Source organism: Vipera ursinii (genome assembly GCF_947247035.1).
Source record: "Vipera ursinii genome assembly, chromosome: Z".
In the NCBI taxonomy this organism is placed as follows: Eukaryota; Metazoa; Chordata; class Lepidosauria; order Squamata; family Viperidae; genus Vipera; species Vipera ursinii.
In genome coordinates, this window is record NC_139517.1 from 13,862,990 (window position 1) to 13,879,550 (window position 16,561).

The 16,561-nt window shown below is 44.2% G+C and overlaps 1 protein-coding gene across 1 annotated transcript; it reads left to right on the forward strand.

Annotated features, from left to right (window-relative positions):
- Positions 1–5,708: 5,708 nt before the first annotated feature.
- Positions 5,709–15,030, forward strand: KCTD13 (potassium channel tetramerization domain containing 13). The gene is made up of 7 exons (XM_083378645.1): positions 5,709–5,821; positions 7,833–8,100; positions 8,747–8,916; positions 10,805–10,894; positions 12,012–12,064; positions 12,206–12,401; positions 13,488–15,030. Exons 2-7 carry the CDS (start codon positions 7,839–7,841, stop codon positions 13,728–13,730), a joined length of 1,014 nt encoding a protein of 337 aa, XP_083234771.1. The 5' UTR covers positions 5,709–5,821; positions 7,833–7,838; the 3' UTR covers positions 13,731–15,030.
- The last annotated feature ends 1,531 nt before the right edge of the window (positions 15,031–16,561 follow it).

Consider the following 16,561-nt stretch of genomic DNA (forward strand, 5'->3'; position numbering starts at 1 on the left):
AAGGAAAATCGTTAGTTTTTAAATTTTGGACAGTGTTGTCTCACACCATTTTATTTTATTTTTTTTAGTTTCCTTGGTCTTTGTCAAAAATTCTGATTTTAAGCTAATTTGGGATATTATTCCAAAGGTGTGTATACATTTTCCATCCTGTATTAAAATTTGGGTGTAACCAACTTACAATGGTTATTTTGTATTTTAAAAAGCATTGGCCCAGGCAACTAGGTTTTGTAGATGATAAAGTTTGGAATATGTCCTCTCACTGCTAATGGTCAAGGATAACAGTTGCTTCTGGGTTTTCTGCTGTGGGTGGTATGCTTTGGACTCACAGAAATCAATACAAATTATTTTCAAACGAGTTGACTAGTAACCCTTACGAAGCCAAATGTCTATGGAGATTCTCAGTCATCCAGGTCATGGTTGTCCCAAACGTGCTTTTCAAAGACAACTGGACATGAAGCCAGTTCTACTCACCAGTAAATTCTTAACACAAATGATGCTTCCTGTTTAATATCTTTGCAGAGCACAGTCATGACAAATCGAATGAGGCTTTATTAATTTAATCTGAAAGAATCTTGACAAAAGTATTATGGGTAATGTATGAGAACAGACACAAAACATTTCTATTCTCACCAGAAACTTAAGCCTCTTAAAATTCACGTGTAGTGTTTATTAACCTGCTAACGCAGGGGACCCCAACCCCCCCGGTCCGTGGAGCAGTACCGGTCTGTGGCATGCCAGCAACTGGTCTGCACAAAGAAGCAAAGCCCCATCCGCAGGATGCAGGCAGCAGACAAAACCACGCAGCCTCCGGTCTGCGGAAAAAACTCTCTCCACAGAACTGGCCCCTGGTGCCCAAAAGGTTGGGGACCTCTGTGCTAAAGCGAAGGAATACCAAGTGATCTCAATGGATTGAACATTTGTGATTCTTGGTTACATATTTCTACCAGCCCCCCCCCCCCTTCCAAGTTCGCAAAACATGGTTGGCAGGGTTGTAATAAAATAGGTAGGGATACATATGCTGAGATTTGAATTATAGTAGCTCTTAGCGTTTCTGCTCTAAATATGGTAACGCCCAAAGGGAAACAGGTGTGCTGTTGGTCTTGATATAAAGCATACCTCTGTGATCCAGTGAGATGCTCTAGACTTAAAATTTAATTTCTGTGTGACATGAATATTTCTGGTAGTCAATTTGGTACCGGATGTGTCCCAACCCTTGCTTTTCGTCTGGTCATCAGTTTCTTTAAAGTGGTATTTTCCAACCAAGTTCTCTGTTTCTTTCCACAAATCAAGCCCTTCCACTGATGACCTCATTCCGCTAAACTAAAGTATCGAATCAGTTGGGAAATAAGGAAAAAGGATGCAAAAGAAGTAGGAATCATTCATTTATAATGGCATCTACGAATGTTCTTAATAGAGGTACTGAGTCAGCAGTTGGGGAAGGAAGGAAGATTATTCCTACTCTGAGGAAGCATCGTCTTGTTTACTGCAGAAACTGTTAGACTTTGGCCTAATCCAGTAACATTTATGTAAATGTTCTTCCTGCATATTGCTCATCTATATGGAATCAGGAACAAGGAAACATTTTTCTGTTCAGGCCAAACACAAGGCCCGGGGGCCGGATCCGGCCCGTGGAGTGGTTTCATGTGGCCCACGAAGCCATCCTGGAAACAGTGAGGGAACGGCCCCCGCTGCCTTGGCCCTGGCCGAGACCCCCAGATCTGTCCCACTTCTGCCCAGGCCCCCATAGGCACCCTTGATGCGAACGATGTAGAGCTGGCCATGCCCACCCAGTAGGCCATACGCACTCTGGCCACGCCCACCCAGTAGGCTGCGCCCACCCAGGCCACACCCACCCGGCCCCCTGAGGGCAACCGCAATGCTGAAATGCCCTCAATGAAATTGACACCCTTGGTTCAGGCTATATATTTTTACTTATAACCTACTGAGAATTCAACCTAAAGGGGTAGAGGGAGGACCTGTGGGTTTTTTTTCTTTCTGTCACCCCGTTTCTCCTGCATCCTATATCTTGCTTCCTAAAACAGGTCCCCAACCTTTTGGGCATCAGTTCCATGGAGAAAGGTTTTTCCACGGACCGGAGAGTGCGTGGTTTTATGTGCTGCCTGCATCTTGCCAATGGGGCTTTGCTTGTTTGTACGGACCAGTTGCTGGCATGCCGGAGCCTGGTACTGGTCCATGGACTGGGGGTTGGGGACCCCTGTTCTAAAAAAAATTGTTCTATAATCCCCCAAATCATTCTAAAGGAAAATAAATAAAGGTTATTCTTTTATAAATTGTATCAAATGTAACACCAATGAATTGTATCAAATGTAACAAGGATGAATTGTATCAAATGTAACACCAATGAATTGTATCGAATGTAACACTAAGATGGGCTATCTATTTCCTGCTCAGACAGAGAACTCACAAATGGTAATCAAAGTTCTTTTTAAATGTTAAAAAGGATAGGAACATCTCAAGGTTGCGAGAAAAACAATATAATGTAGATAATGTAGTGACGGAAGTAAGGAAGTTGTTACAATAAGTCTTTTGGATGTAAAAGTTCAAAGAAGATCTTTTAGAAATGTAAATGACATCAAAGTTTTTTTAGGAGTAACATGCATCAAGAAGAGAAAGTATAAATGCCTGGTTTGAAACTTGTTCAGCGCGCTCTTTGAACCCAATCCAAATTGGGAAGGGTCTAAGAGGCCGCGTTTGCAAACGCTTTTATTTTTTTTTATTTTCAATTTTCTTTTCAATAAATTTTTGCTTTTGTTAACCAGACTTGACTTTGAGTTGTGAGTATCAAATTTTGGGCTTTTAAATCTCACAATCTTTTTGTCTTTCGAGCAGGGGCATCGAACCAGTGGGCAACATGCAGCCCTGGATAGTTAGTAAGGCGGTCCCACAAGATTGTAAACTTTTAACATTATTTATACACATACATATATACATTAACTTTATTTTGCATGTAGCCCAAAACAATGCCTCTTCACTCAATGTGGCCCATGCAAGCCAAAAGGCTGGGTGGACACACCTGTTTTAGAAGAAAATGGATTACTGTAATCAGTGCTTTTTTTGTAAAAGAAAAAGGTGCTGGAACTCACACGTCATACAACCTGCCTTGCCTATCCTACAAGGTTCCATCCAAAAAAGGTGCCGGAACTCCGTTCTGAGCGTTCTATGAGAAAAAAAGCCCTGACTAATCACTTTCCAGTATCATGCCCTGCTGTTTCTAACTGACAAGCAAAGTCAATGGGGGAAGTCAGATTCACTTAACAATTGCAGTGATTCATTTAATCATGGCAAAAAAGGTAAAATTAAGCATGATTCACTTAACAACCACCTTACTTAGCAATGGAAACTTCTCAATTGTGATCGTATGTCCAGGTCTCCCTGTGCCATATTGTACAATCACAAGTCTTGTCACATCTTAAAAAGGATACACAAATGCCATAATACTTCACACATGTAGCAGACTGTAAATCAACAGAAATAACATCTTTTAAAATGCGACAATATTTTTTTTTAGATAGGACAGAAATAATACAGGAGGTCTGGGAACGGTTTCCAAGAGTATTCTCTTGAGCTCAGGTCTTACAGCAATCTCTTGCCCTCAGCCTAAATAACTGGCTTCACAAAATTTGTATTAACTAATGTACTCATCCCCTTCATGGATTACTGCCTTGTCGTGGCGAAGGGGCTTGCGTAATTCAATGAAGCTATGAGCTATGCCGTGCAGAGCCACCCAAGACGGAAAGGTCATAGCAGAGAGTTCTGACAAAACGTGATCCACTGGAGAAGGAAATGGCAACCCACTCCAGTATCTTTGCCATGAAAACCCTATGAACAGTACCAAAAGGCAAAACGATATGACGCTGGAAGATGAGCCCCTCAGGTCGGAAGGCGTCCAATATGCTACTGGGGAAGAGCAGAGGGCTAGTACTAGTAGCGCCAGAAAGAATGAAGCGACTGGGCCAAAGCCGAAAGGACGCTCAGCAAATAGATAGGGAAGAAATGGAGGTAGTGACAGATTTTATTTTCCTGGGCTCCAAGATCACTGCAGACAGGGACTGCAGCCAAGAAATTAAAAGACGCTTGCTCCTGGGGAGGAAAGCCATGGCAGATCTAGACAGCATGCTAAAAAGCAGAGACATCACCCTGCCAACCAAAGTGCATATAGTCAAGACTATGGTCTTCCCAGTTGCAATGTATGGCTGTGAAAGTTGGACCATAAGAAAGGCTGAACGCCAAAGAATGGAGGCCTTTGAGCTATGGTGCTGGAGAAGACTCCTGTGAGTCCCTTGGACTGCCAGGCGATCAAACCGGTCAGTCCTAGAGGAGATCAACCCTGACTGCTCTTTAGAAGGCCAGATCCTGAAGCTAAAACTCAAATCCTTTGGCCACCTAATGAGAAGGAAGGACTCACTGGAGAAGAGCCTAATGCTGGGAAAGATTGAGGGCAAGAGAAGAAGGGGACGACAGAATGAGGTGGCTGGATGGAGTCACTGAAGCAGTAGGCGTGAGCCTAAATGGACTCCAGAAGATGGTAGAGGACAGGAAGGCCTGGAGGAACATTGTCCATAGGCTCGCGATGGGTCGGACACGACTTCGCAACTAACAACAACAAATGGCCTTCCTAGTTGCAATGTACGGCAGTGAAAGCTGGACCATAAAAAAGGCTGAGCACCAAAGAATTGAGGCCTTTGAACTATGGTGCTGGAGAAGACTCCTGCAAGTCCCTTGGACTGCAAGGCGATCAAACTGGTTGATCCTAGAGGAGATCAAGCCTGACTGCTCTTTAGAAGGCCAGATCCTGAAGCTGAAACTCAAATACTTTGGCCACCTAATGAGAAGGAAGGACTCACTGGAGAAGAGCCTAATGCTGGGAAAGGTGGAGGGCAAGAGAAGAAGGGGACGACAGAGAATGAGGTGGCTGGATGGAGTCACTGAAGCAGTAGGCATGAGCTTAAATGGACTCCTGAAGATGGTAGAGGACAGGGAGGCGTGGTGGAACATTGTCCATAGGGTCGCAATGGGTCGGACACGACTTCGCAGCCAACAACAACAACAATGTACTCATAATCTGGATCACGCAAAATACAGATGTGCAGGCATCCCAAAATGTAATGACCTCCACAGATTAAATTAAATCTGGGAGGGGAGGGGTCATTAAATTCGTCCTGCGTGGCCCCAACCCTAGTTTACCAACGTCGGAAGGAAAAACCAAAAATGATGTGCGCAAGTACGATTACTCAAGATGTTGACTTTTCGCGTCACACAACCTATAAAATCAATCCGGGGTCACATTTGAGACCCTCCCCTCCATGTTGCCTAACGAAAAAGACGGTGGAGGCACCGCCCGGATGCGCAGACGGGGGGGGGGGTGGAGAGAGAGGTTGCCCACCTACCCCCCTGATAGCGCTAATACCACTTGCGGCTCCTAGCTGCCGCCTGCGCATGCGCTCCCCAGCAACCTCGATTGACTTAGTCTTCCATCACTCCGTTTCTTTTGACCCTTCACTGCGGACGCGATTTCACTTTCTGCGCAGGCGCAGCTGTATAGCCAACCGCGGCAGGTTGAAGGGGAAAAAAAAAATCAACCCGCCTCTGTCTGGTTTAAGCGGCCGGTACCCGGATGTATAGAGTAACTGTTCCGCGGAGGGGCGGGGGGGCGCGACGGGGCGTTTGTGAGCATGCGCACTGTCGCCCTCCCTTCCTCTTTCTCTTTGGTTGAAGCATCCTGCGGAGCTGCTGCCCCGGAGTCCAGGCGGGGCTGAAGGGGAGGGGCCTGGCTTGAGCCCACCCTGCTGCCCTGGGGGAGGTGAGTGGATCAGGTGGTGGGTGGGCGAGGTCGGGGTGCGGCGGGAAAAGGGTGGCGGATCTGGGCTGCAGAAACCAGAACTATCACTAGATGGCAGCAAAGGAGCATAAGGAACCTCAATCGTTTGCTGCCATCTAGTGGTAGTTCTGGTTTCTGCAGCCCAGATCCGCCATCCTTTTCCCGCCGCACTCCGACCATCTGGCCGGGAATTGCACTCAAGATTTGTCGCCCTGAGTGGAAAAGAAGCCCCCCCATAGGAGAAGCAAGCTGTTGTAGGGCCAATGCAAGCATAAAGGTTGGCGAAAGGAGCTCAGAGGACTTAAATAGGGTTAGACTTAGAACAGGGGTCTTCAAACTCGGCCCTTTTATGACTCGTGGACTTCAACTCCCAGAATTCCTCAGCCAGTGTGCCTGGCTGAGGAATTCTGGGAGTTGAAGTCCACGAGTCATAAAAGGGCTGAGTTTGAAGACCCCTGACTTAGAAAATGGACTTGTTCATAGCCGATGCTGTCACCTATTTCCGTTATACATTAATATCCTGCTTTTCTCACAGGCTTGGCACACCCCAAGATCCCAGAGCAGTTGCTCAAGAAAATAACAGTAATAATAAATAATGCAAGAGTGAATAAAAGACAGCCTGGTGGTTGGGCAGGCATGAAAATGAATACAGTAACATCTAGAGAGCACCAGGGCTGGGCTGGGCTGGGGCAAGCAGGGTGGAGCCAGGCAATAAAAGGAAATGATCCTGGTGGGCAGGGATGTTGGTTGGGGCAAAGAGCAGTTAGCCCAAAGTTGAAGGCAAAGCCATTGTTTTCCCATTAGCGGTGCCAGGTGTGTGGAGTGTCACGCAGAAGCCGAAGGCAGAAGGTAGGTTGGGGTGTGCTAGATCTCTAGGAGGACCCCATCTTCTAATATCTCTCTCCCCAGATTGGTGCTCTCCGGACCAACTCCTGTAATGTCTGACAACCAGCGTAGCCGGATGGATCGCGGCCATTCAGTGCCAGCATCTCTGGAGGGCAAGAGCATGGGGTGGGAAGGTGGCTCCAATCACTCTTGAAACCTACAGACAGTTCCTTTCAGTTAGGATCCTGGGAGGGGGGAGGGGAGGGAGAGGGAGAATGGGATTTGTGTGTGAAAAGATTGGTGGGGTGGTTCTGGCCCTGATCGCTAGTTCCTTGATTGCGTTTATGTCTGATCTCGTACATTCCTGCTCTACCTTGGGTTTAGATATGGTGACTAAACATTACTTGGTTGGTTTGGCCCAGTGTCAGACAAGCAAGTCACTATGTGGCTTAGTATGATGCGTCACCTCAAGCGTTCTGTTCCTGAACTCTTAGCCAAAGGGATTACAGGTAGTCCTCGACTTACAGTTGGTTTAGTGACCGTTCAAAGTTACAACATCACTGGGAAAAGTGACAGGACCGTTTTTCACACTTACGACCATTACTGCATCCCCAGGGTCATGTGATCAAAATTCAAATGCTTGGCAACTGACTCATACTTATGGCCGTGGCCATGTCCCAGGGTCATGCGATCACTTTTTGCAACCTTCTCACAAGCAAAGTCAAAGGGGAATCCAGATGCACTTAACAACCGTGCAACTAATTTAATGTGCAGTGATTCACTTAACAGCGGTGGCAAGACAGGTCATACAATTGGGCAAAATAACAACTGATTCGCTTACCAACAGAAGTTTTGGGCTCAATTGTGGTCTCAGGTTGAGGACTGCCTGTACTTCCTATTTGGTTCCAGTTAGTGAAGTATAAAGCAGATCCTGTAAGCTTGAATGGTATCCATTACTGCTTCCTGTCTTACGGAATTAACCCAGTTTTTTTTTCTTGCAGAGGGCTCATATAAAGTGGGGGAGGTGATAATGGCAGAGCTGCAGGGAGACATTTAGCCAAATAACATTGGAAATAAATTTGCCGGGAGGATTTCCAAGGCTGCATCTTGTTTCTTCTTTAAAAACAAACTAAAAAACGAAAACGAACTGTCTTTCTCATTTCCATAGCTGGCTATGTCAGCTGAGGCCACGTCCGATCCATCCCCGCCCCTGGAGAGTTGTGCTCCGCTGGTCCCAACCCAGCACCGACGGGATGGCAGGGGTGGGGTAACCGAGATGACTTTGGACCTCAAGCCCCTGAATCCCAGCAGCAAGTACGTCAAGCTGAACGTGGGAGGATCTCTGCATTACACCACCGTGCAGACCCTGACCAAGCAAGACACGATGCTCAAGGCCATGTTCAGTGGCCGAATGGAAGTCCTCACCGACAGCGAAGGTATGAGCCTCAGCTTGCCCCATCTCTCCCACAGCTAGGAATTGGGTTTTCTACATGATGGAGATTGCATTGGGGATTCATCCAGCGTGGTTCCCAGGGAGCCCTTGGACAATTTCAGGGTGACTTATTTTAGAGCAGGCTTTTCTAACCTTAGCAACTGTTAAGAGGTGTGGACTTCAACTCCCAGAATTCCCCATCCAGCCTTGCTTGATACTTCCTGGAGATATCCCATCCAAGGCCAGACAAGGTCAACTTGCCAAGACATAACATCCAAAGTAGATTCATTAAAAAAAAAGATTCTGTTAGGTCTAGGTTTGTTACATTTTCTTTTCTTTTTTTTGAGATAAAGTCCATTGTAAGCCTAGAATTAAGTTAAACAAGAACTGATTCTTCTACCATCAACACAATGTCGTATCAATGCAAATAATAACTGTATCTTCTCCTCTTAAACCATTTTGGAATGGGGAAGTTGCCTATGTAGATCCTTCACTCTGCAGAAGGGTTTTTCAGCCTTGACAACTTTGAAGACCGGTGCATGGCTTGGCTGTTGAATTCTGGGAGTTGAAGTCCATATATTTTAAAGTTGCCAAGCCTAGGAAAGCCTGGTCTACAGCATCTTTAACTCTAAAATTAACTGCTTTTCCAGGTTGGATCTTGATTGACCGAAGTGGCCGCCACTTTGGAACTATTCTGAATTATTTGCGAGACGGCTCAGTATCTCTTCCAGAATCCCAGCGGGAGCTGGAAGAAGTGTTGTGTGAAGCCCGGTACTATCTGATCCAAGGTTTGGTTGAGGACTGTCAGCTTGCACTACAGGTGAGGGTGGCTGGGCTGAGAAATTAGAAGGCCCAATGACTTCCTTGACTTCCACTCCTTAGAAGAGATGACAAGAGAGGGAAGCGGGATCTGTCCTGTCCACCTAGAAGGACCAATGGCCAAGGGTTCCTCTCTTTTACCAGAACGTGCTTTCACTTGGGTCCTATCCTCAGTAGTATCTTCTAGCATCATCCAGCCATTATTGTCTCATTTGTAAATATATGGAGGGTGATGCAGTGGTTCCGTTATTGGACTACAAGTTGGAGACCCAACTTGTAGTCCATCCTCAGTCCTAGAAGCTCACTGGGTAACTCTGAGCCAGTCTCCTCTCAGCCCAAAAGCTGGGCCGCTATAGTGAGGAAGATGCTAGCTAAGTGGTTCCCCCTTTAGTCATGGAAGCACCCTGATTGACTCTTGAGTTAATACTACTGTCTCAACCATACCTACTTCATAACATTGCGGTTGAAGTGTAAAAAAGGGTAAAGGGGAGAGAGAGAGAGAGAGAGAGAGAGAGAGAGAGAGAGAGAGAGAGAGAGAGAGAGAGAGAGAGAGAGAAATAATTGCCCAGATATTACATGAAAAGCATGGGTACCTACCTACATTCATATTTCTCCCATTTTTGTATATGTTTATATTGAGTATGAAGGAGAACTGGACATATTAAAAAAGCATATAATTTTCAAGTGTTACTTGCAGTTCCCTTTTAAAATTTCTGTTAGACTCTATGCCAGTGTCCAGCTCACAAGCCACATGCAGCCCTGGACAGCTAGTAATGCAGCCCAATAAAATCATAACCATTTAAGATTATGTCCATTTATATACAATAACTATGTTATATATTTTATACGTGACCCATGACAATTCCTCTTCACTTAATGTAGCTCAGGCAAGCCAAAAGGTTTCACATGCCTGCTCTATGCCTTTAATTTTAATTCTAAATCTTCCTTCAGCATATACTAACTTGGTTTACATCAGTGTTTTTCAAATTTGGCAACTGTATGATGTATGGACCTCAGCTTCCAGAAATCCCCAGACTGAATGTTAGCTGGGGAATTCTGGGAATTGGAAGTCCAGTCGTCTTAAAGTTGTCAGGTTTGAAAAACATTGGTTTACACATTACTCTGCACTGTGGTACAATTTCTTTAATTGAGCGTTAGCTCTTGTGCAAACACAGTGGTTATGTTTTCTAAACCATCGCTTATGGCTTAACAGCTTTTGTGGACCCAGTCAATTATAGCTTATTCAACAAATGACGATTTCACAAATCGTGTTTTAGCATGATGTATGAATCTGTGGTGGCTCAATGGGTTAGGACGCTGAGCTTGTCGATCAGAAGGTCGGCAGTTTGGCGGGTCGAATCCCGAGTGCCGTGTAACAGAGTGAGCGCCTGGAAGCAATGTAATTAAAACTGGAAGCAATATAATTAACCTCTAGTAATATGCGCAGTGGGTTAGGACGCAGAGCTTGTCGATCAGAAGGTCGGCAGTTTGGCAGGTCAAATTCCGAATGCCGCGTAACAGAGTGAGCGCCTGTTACTCGTCCCAGCTTCTGCCAACCTAGCAGTTCGAAAGCACGTAAAAATGCAAGTAGAAAAACAGGGACCACTACAGTGGGAAGGTAACAGCGTTCTGTGCGCCTTTGGCATCTAGTCATGCCAGCCACATGACCACAGAGATGTCCTCGGACAAGCGCTGGCTCTTCGGCTATGAAACGGAGATGAGCACCGGCCCCTAGAGTCGGAAACGACTAGCATGCATGTGTGGGGGAACCTTTACCTTATGAATCTGTTTAGTAAATCGGTAAATAATGAATAGAAAGTCTAGAAAAATATTTCTGTTTCTCTCCTTCCTAGCAAAAAAGTGAAAAAAATAATTTCTCTCCTTCCTAGCAAAAATGCGAAGCCTATGATCCTCTCTGCCATATCCCCATGGTGACATCTCCCAAGGAAGAGCAGCAGATCATCTCAAGATGTTCGAAGGTAAGGAGGCCGAGAAGGCACATAGGTTTTTCTTCAGGAAGTCATAGAGATCAGGCAAACTTGCGTGTCTTGGATGCACGTCCTCATATATCAAGGTATCAAGGTGGATTCGGAAACGGAACTGGTTAAAGACTGTATGATAAAGTGGTCACAAAATATTCAGGAACCAATTTCGTTGGACACTTGGGAGATAATTTGGGTTAGAAATGTTAAATTTACTCAGGCTCAAAATTTAAGAGAAAATTTTTATAAAATGTTTTATAGATGGCATCTGGATCCCAAGAAGTTGTCCAACACGTATCCTAATTTACAGTCTAAATGTTGGAGATGTGGTAGTTTAGAAGCTACCTATTTTCACATGTGGTGGACTTGTAGAAGTATAAAAGCTTTTTGGATCAAAATTTGGTGGAACATTCAAAAGATTTTTAAGAGAAAGATAAAGTTTTCTCCGCAATTGTTTTTATTGGGTATTGTTGTAGATTGTGATGTTAAAGAAACTAACTTGATGTTGAACATGATAACAGCAGCACGGTTACTGGTGGGACAATATTGGAAGAAGGATAGTTTGCCCACCTTAGAAGAATGGGTGTTTAAAGTTTCTAATCTTGCAGAAATGTCTAAGATTTCTGCTTATTTGAAAGATCATTCACAGGAAAGATATATTTCAGTTTGGAGGAGATGGATAAATTATATTCAGAACAAATATGGGACTAAAAAGTTCCATTTAGCTTATGAGTAGATTTTAGTGGGATATTGTTATTGGTACTTTGTTTGTAGTTATGTTAAAGGGGAGTTAAAGCACATTATGAATTTGGTTAATTGTATATTATGCATAATTTTTATTTAGAATATGATTATTGTAACTATAATCCTGTATTTAGGTCTGGGAAGTGGGGGGGGGGGAAGTGGGTGGGTTTGGGGTGGGAGGGATTTGGGGATATATTGTAAAATTTTGTTTTTGTAAAACTCTTTAATAAAAAAAAGGTATCAAGGTGAGTGCTTGTAAACGCAGTCTCTCCATCCCCATTATGAGGGAAGATCTAGTTTGCTCTGCTGTCTCTCTTAGCGAGAGGGCTGGTGGTCTTCAATTCATTTGTGTCTCTCGCCTTCCTTTTAGCCTGTGGTGAAGTTACTGCACAACAGAAGTAACAACAAGTATTCCTATACCAGGTAAGCTATGGTCCTGTTGTCAGAATAGGATGACCTTGGGATTTTTGCTATCTCCCAGGTCATCCACTAGTCCCGTTTCTTTCGTACTTTCTACACCACTGTTTTCTTCTTTCTCCCCCCCCCGACCCCTCCCCCCCAAAGTAACTCTGATGACAACTTACTGAAGAATATTGAACTGTTTGACAAACTAGCTCTGAGGTTCAATGGACGGGTGCTTTTCATCAAGGACGTTCTTGGGGATGAGATCTGCTGTTGGTCATTCTATGGGCAGGGCCGCAAGATTGCGGAGGTTTGCTGTACTTCCATTGTCTATGCCACCGAAAAGAAGCAGACCAAGGTAAGGTGTTGGGTCAGTCCTCAGGACTCCAAATACGAAGCTTTGATTTTCTAATACGGGTAGTCCTCAACTTGCGACCAGTCGTTTGGTGACCAGAGTTACAGGAGTTATCAGCTGCTCTCCCCCTCCCCAAGTCACAAGATTGCATTTTAGACACTCAGCAATAGGTCCCCGTTTATGGCCCTTTGCAGCGCTCTGTGGTCACATGACCACAATTTACAACGTCTTTTGCCAAAAACGGTGTTTACTTCCAGTGCCCACTGCGGATAATGGGTTTGCTTAACAACTTTGGTGATTCATTGAACAACCACTATAGGGGGGAAAAAACTCATAAAACTGAGTCAGTCATAGGATGACCCGCCTAATCAGCGTGACTTACAACTGTTAATTCCAGCTTGATTACAGTTGTAAGTCGAGGACTACCTGTATGCTTTGGTATCTTGATATGGAAATGTAAGCTATGATCATAAAAGAAAATACTGTGTATTTTCCTGTCCTAAATCCAATTAAACGTGTAAGAAGACTAAACTAGAAGCCTGCCCAGTCTAGAATTCTGTTCTTGCAAGAGCTAACAAGATGCTTAAACTCACAGGAAGGACACAAGGCAGGAGTTAGTTTGCGTTCTTCAGCCCCTGCTATTGAGCACATTAAAGGTAAAGGTTCCCCCGCACATGCGTGCTAGTCGTTTCCAACTCTAGGGGCCGGTGCTCATCTCCGTTTCAAAGCCGAAGAGCCAGCGCTTGTCCGAGGACGTCTCTGTGGTCATGTGGCTGGCATGACTAGACGCCAAAGGCGCACGGAACACTGTTACCTTCCCACCATAGTGGTCCCTATTTTTCTACTTGCATTTTTTTAACGTGCTTTCGAACTGCTAGGTTGGCAGAAGCTGGGACGAGTAACAGGCGCTCACTCTGTTACGCGGCACTCGGGATTCGACCCGCCAAACTGCCGACCTTCTGATCGACAAGCTCAGCGTCCTAACCCACTGCGCATATTACTAGAGGTTAATCACACTGCTTCCAGTTTGAACAGGGACTCCACGGGGATGCTTAGACTTGCTTCATCTTGCTTTCTCTGGGTGTACAGGTTGAGTTTCCCGAAGCCCGGATCTTTGAAGAAACGCTGAACATCCTGATCTATGAGACACCACGGGTGCCAGACAAGGCCCTCCTGGAGGCCACTGGGGGAGTTGCGGGTGGAGGCGGAGGCCCCCTCCGTGCTGGCGATGATGAAGACGGGCGGGAGCACCGCGTCCGGCGTATTCATGTCCGCAGACACATTATGCATGATGAACGTCCTCATGGCCACCAGGCTGTTTTCAAAGACTGATCCGGCCTTGTCTCCAGGGTCTTCATCACTCCAATTCTTCCGTGCCAAAGGAGGATCTTTTTTTTTCCCTTTACTGTTTCATCCAAGAGGTCCTCTATGGTGTTTGTGTCCTTTCTGTTTGGGGTCTTTTCTTTAAAAAAAAATCCCATTTCTTTATAACTAATTTGAGCACATCTCCTTCTTCCCACCTACTACTGTGACAATAAAAGGCCTTGGTCTGCCCTATAATTTATTGGAATGTTCTAATTATTGATTCAAGTCTTAATATCTGGCCTTTTCTCCCCAGCCAGCCCAATCAGTCTGTCTTGTTATCTTCACAGTATACACAAATTTAAGATTGTGGTCCTCCCTTCACAACTTCTTTAATCTGATTGCTTTCCTTCCAGAAAACAGATTCCCCTTTAGCTCTGTTCTAACCATCCCTAGTCTGATGGCTTTATGGTTCCTTAAAGGCTGCTATAAACTTTATATCCACAGAACATTTTTAATATCAAAGTAGATATAAAGTCAAATATATAAGTCAAAACACCTGTCTTAATTTAACTTTGGACTTACACCATTTAATGACTGCCATTTTGGAACCTAGTCAATCTGTTTTTCCATTTCTTTCTCAGCTATCTAAAGCAGGGTGCTTATCTAGATAATATTATCTAGATGATAATAACATTTAACTAATTCTGCAGTCTACATTTTAGTGGACTCTTCCGATGTTATCTTTGCCTTCTGATACAACTGAATCCAAATTTTATCTGAAGTCTCCACCCACTCACAATATAAGGTATCTTTTAAAATGCTTTTCACCTTTAGTTTAGTAGGCATATGCCATATATATATATATATGAAATGTTCCCAAGGCTCCTGGCCACAATCGGATGCAAGGTTTGTTAGAAAATTCTCCATTTCTTTGGAACCCCACAATACTTTTACCCTGTATCTCCCCTGTCCAACCTACCACGCTATTTGAACTCTCCTTCTGTTTCCTGTGGGAATGGGTACGCTGTTTCACGTTAGATGTAGCAAATTACTACAGGGCATTCCAACAGCCCTTTAATCCTCTAATTTGATGGAATCTATTTGGATGTGCCAAATAATGGCAATAGGGGAGAGAGTTGACATTGTAATGGACTAATGTGTACTGGACTCAAGTTTTCCTGCAGCTCCCCAAATCCTCTTTCAGTATATCCTCCCCTCCCTGGAGGAGGTCATCTTGAATTAATTATTGTAATTTTGTATTTGCATAATTTATTTAAACTGGGTTTTTTTCCTATTAAATTATTGTAATAAAGTTTCCTGCTTTAAAAATAAACCTATTGTCTGTTATTTCTCTTCTTTTCCAAGGGACGGGGAGATTTCTCAAGCAGCTTCTCTTATCCTAGAATATTTTTTTTAATCCCATTTATATCCCGCCCTTCTCCGAAGACTCAGGGCGGCTTACAATTTAAGCACAAACCAATGTGCTTAGCAATAGCCTTCATTCTATGTATATGCCTGCTTATTAGGGCTTTCGCCCCCCCCAAGCAGCATTATTACAAAGCATCTGCCTAAGCCAGGTTGTTTGTCCTTTTCTTAATTTCAGATGCTACAGTTGAAGTTTCTGGGTACAGTTAGCAAGGCATAAATCTAATCCCACATTTACCTGTTCTCTGTGTAGCCTCTTATGGGAGAAGGGGAAAAATGAGCGTATGAATATGTTTCTCATCCAGTTCTGGATCTTTCAGAATCTACATTGGAAAAGGTGAATAGCTGTTACTGTATCTCCTACATCAGACTTGTCAAACACAAGGCCCGGGGGCCGGATCCGGCCCGCGAAGTGGTTTTGTGTGGCCCCCGAAGCCATCCTGGAAACAGTGAGGGAACAGCCCCCACTGCCTTGGCCCTGGCCCAGAGACCCTCCTTCTGCCAGAGACCCTCAGATCTGTCCCATTCCTGTCTAGGCCCCCATAGGCACCCTTGATGTGAACGATGTAGAGCTGGCCATGCCCACCCAGTAGGCCATACGCACTCTGGCCACGTCCCACCCTGGACACACCCACCCTGCCCCCCCCAAGGGCAACCACAATGCTGATGTGGCCCTCAATGAAGTTGAGTTTGACACCCCTATCCTACATGAATTGAGTAAAACCATCCAATACATAAGAAAGAAAGGTTACTGTACAGGATTACATGAGTAGCTTCTTTGATTTTTTTTTAAAAAAAACTACTCTGATGTCTTCGTATCTGTACACAAAAGAAGACTTGATCAAGAACACGGGGGCATAACCTCAAACTGGAGGCTTGTTCAAGGAGGGAAGTTCAAAAGTCATATTAGAAAGTATTATTTCACAGAAAGAGTAGTGGAAGCTTGGAAGCAATTTCCAGCACAGGTAGTGTGGGTCAATTATCAATAACTGAGTGTAAATATGTTTAAGATAAACGTATCTATCATCCAAAAAAATAAAAATAAAAATTTAAAGAAAACAACAAAAAAACCCTCAAAAGGCAGACTAAATGGACAACTGAGTCTTTTTCTGCTATCAGTTTTCGATGTTTCTAACTGAGATACTTATTAGATCTTTTCCTTAACGTCCTCAATATTTGACTTAGCCGGCCTGGACTGAGGGGTTTTAAGGTTTTAATTTTAAATTTTAAACTGTTTGGGGGCTATTAATTTAATTTTAATTTGTACATTGCACTGTTTTAATTTGCCCTGTAAACCGCCCTGAGTCCTTCGGGAAAAGGGCGGTATATAAATCGAAACAAACAAACAAATAAATATATTTTATATTTCCATTCCCACAAATCCTATTTTTCGTAGTCAATTGTTAAAAAAGACTTCCAAGACCTGGAAACCA

Bases quoted from the DNA above. Each gene is read 5' to 3' on its own strand.
- KCTD13 (XM_083378645.1), top strand. From the start codon at position 7,839: ATGTCAGCTGAGGCCACGTCCGATCCATCCCCGCCCCTGGAGAGTTGT. The intron at 8,101-8,746 runs GTATGAGCCTCA...CTGCTTTTCCAG, and splicing joins AGTCCTCACCGACAGCGAAG to GTTGGATCTTGATTGACCGA. The intron at 12,402-13,487 runs GTAAGGTGTTGG...CTGGGTGTACAG, and splicing joins CCGAAAAGAAGCAGACCAAG to GTTGAGTTTCCCGAAGCCCG.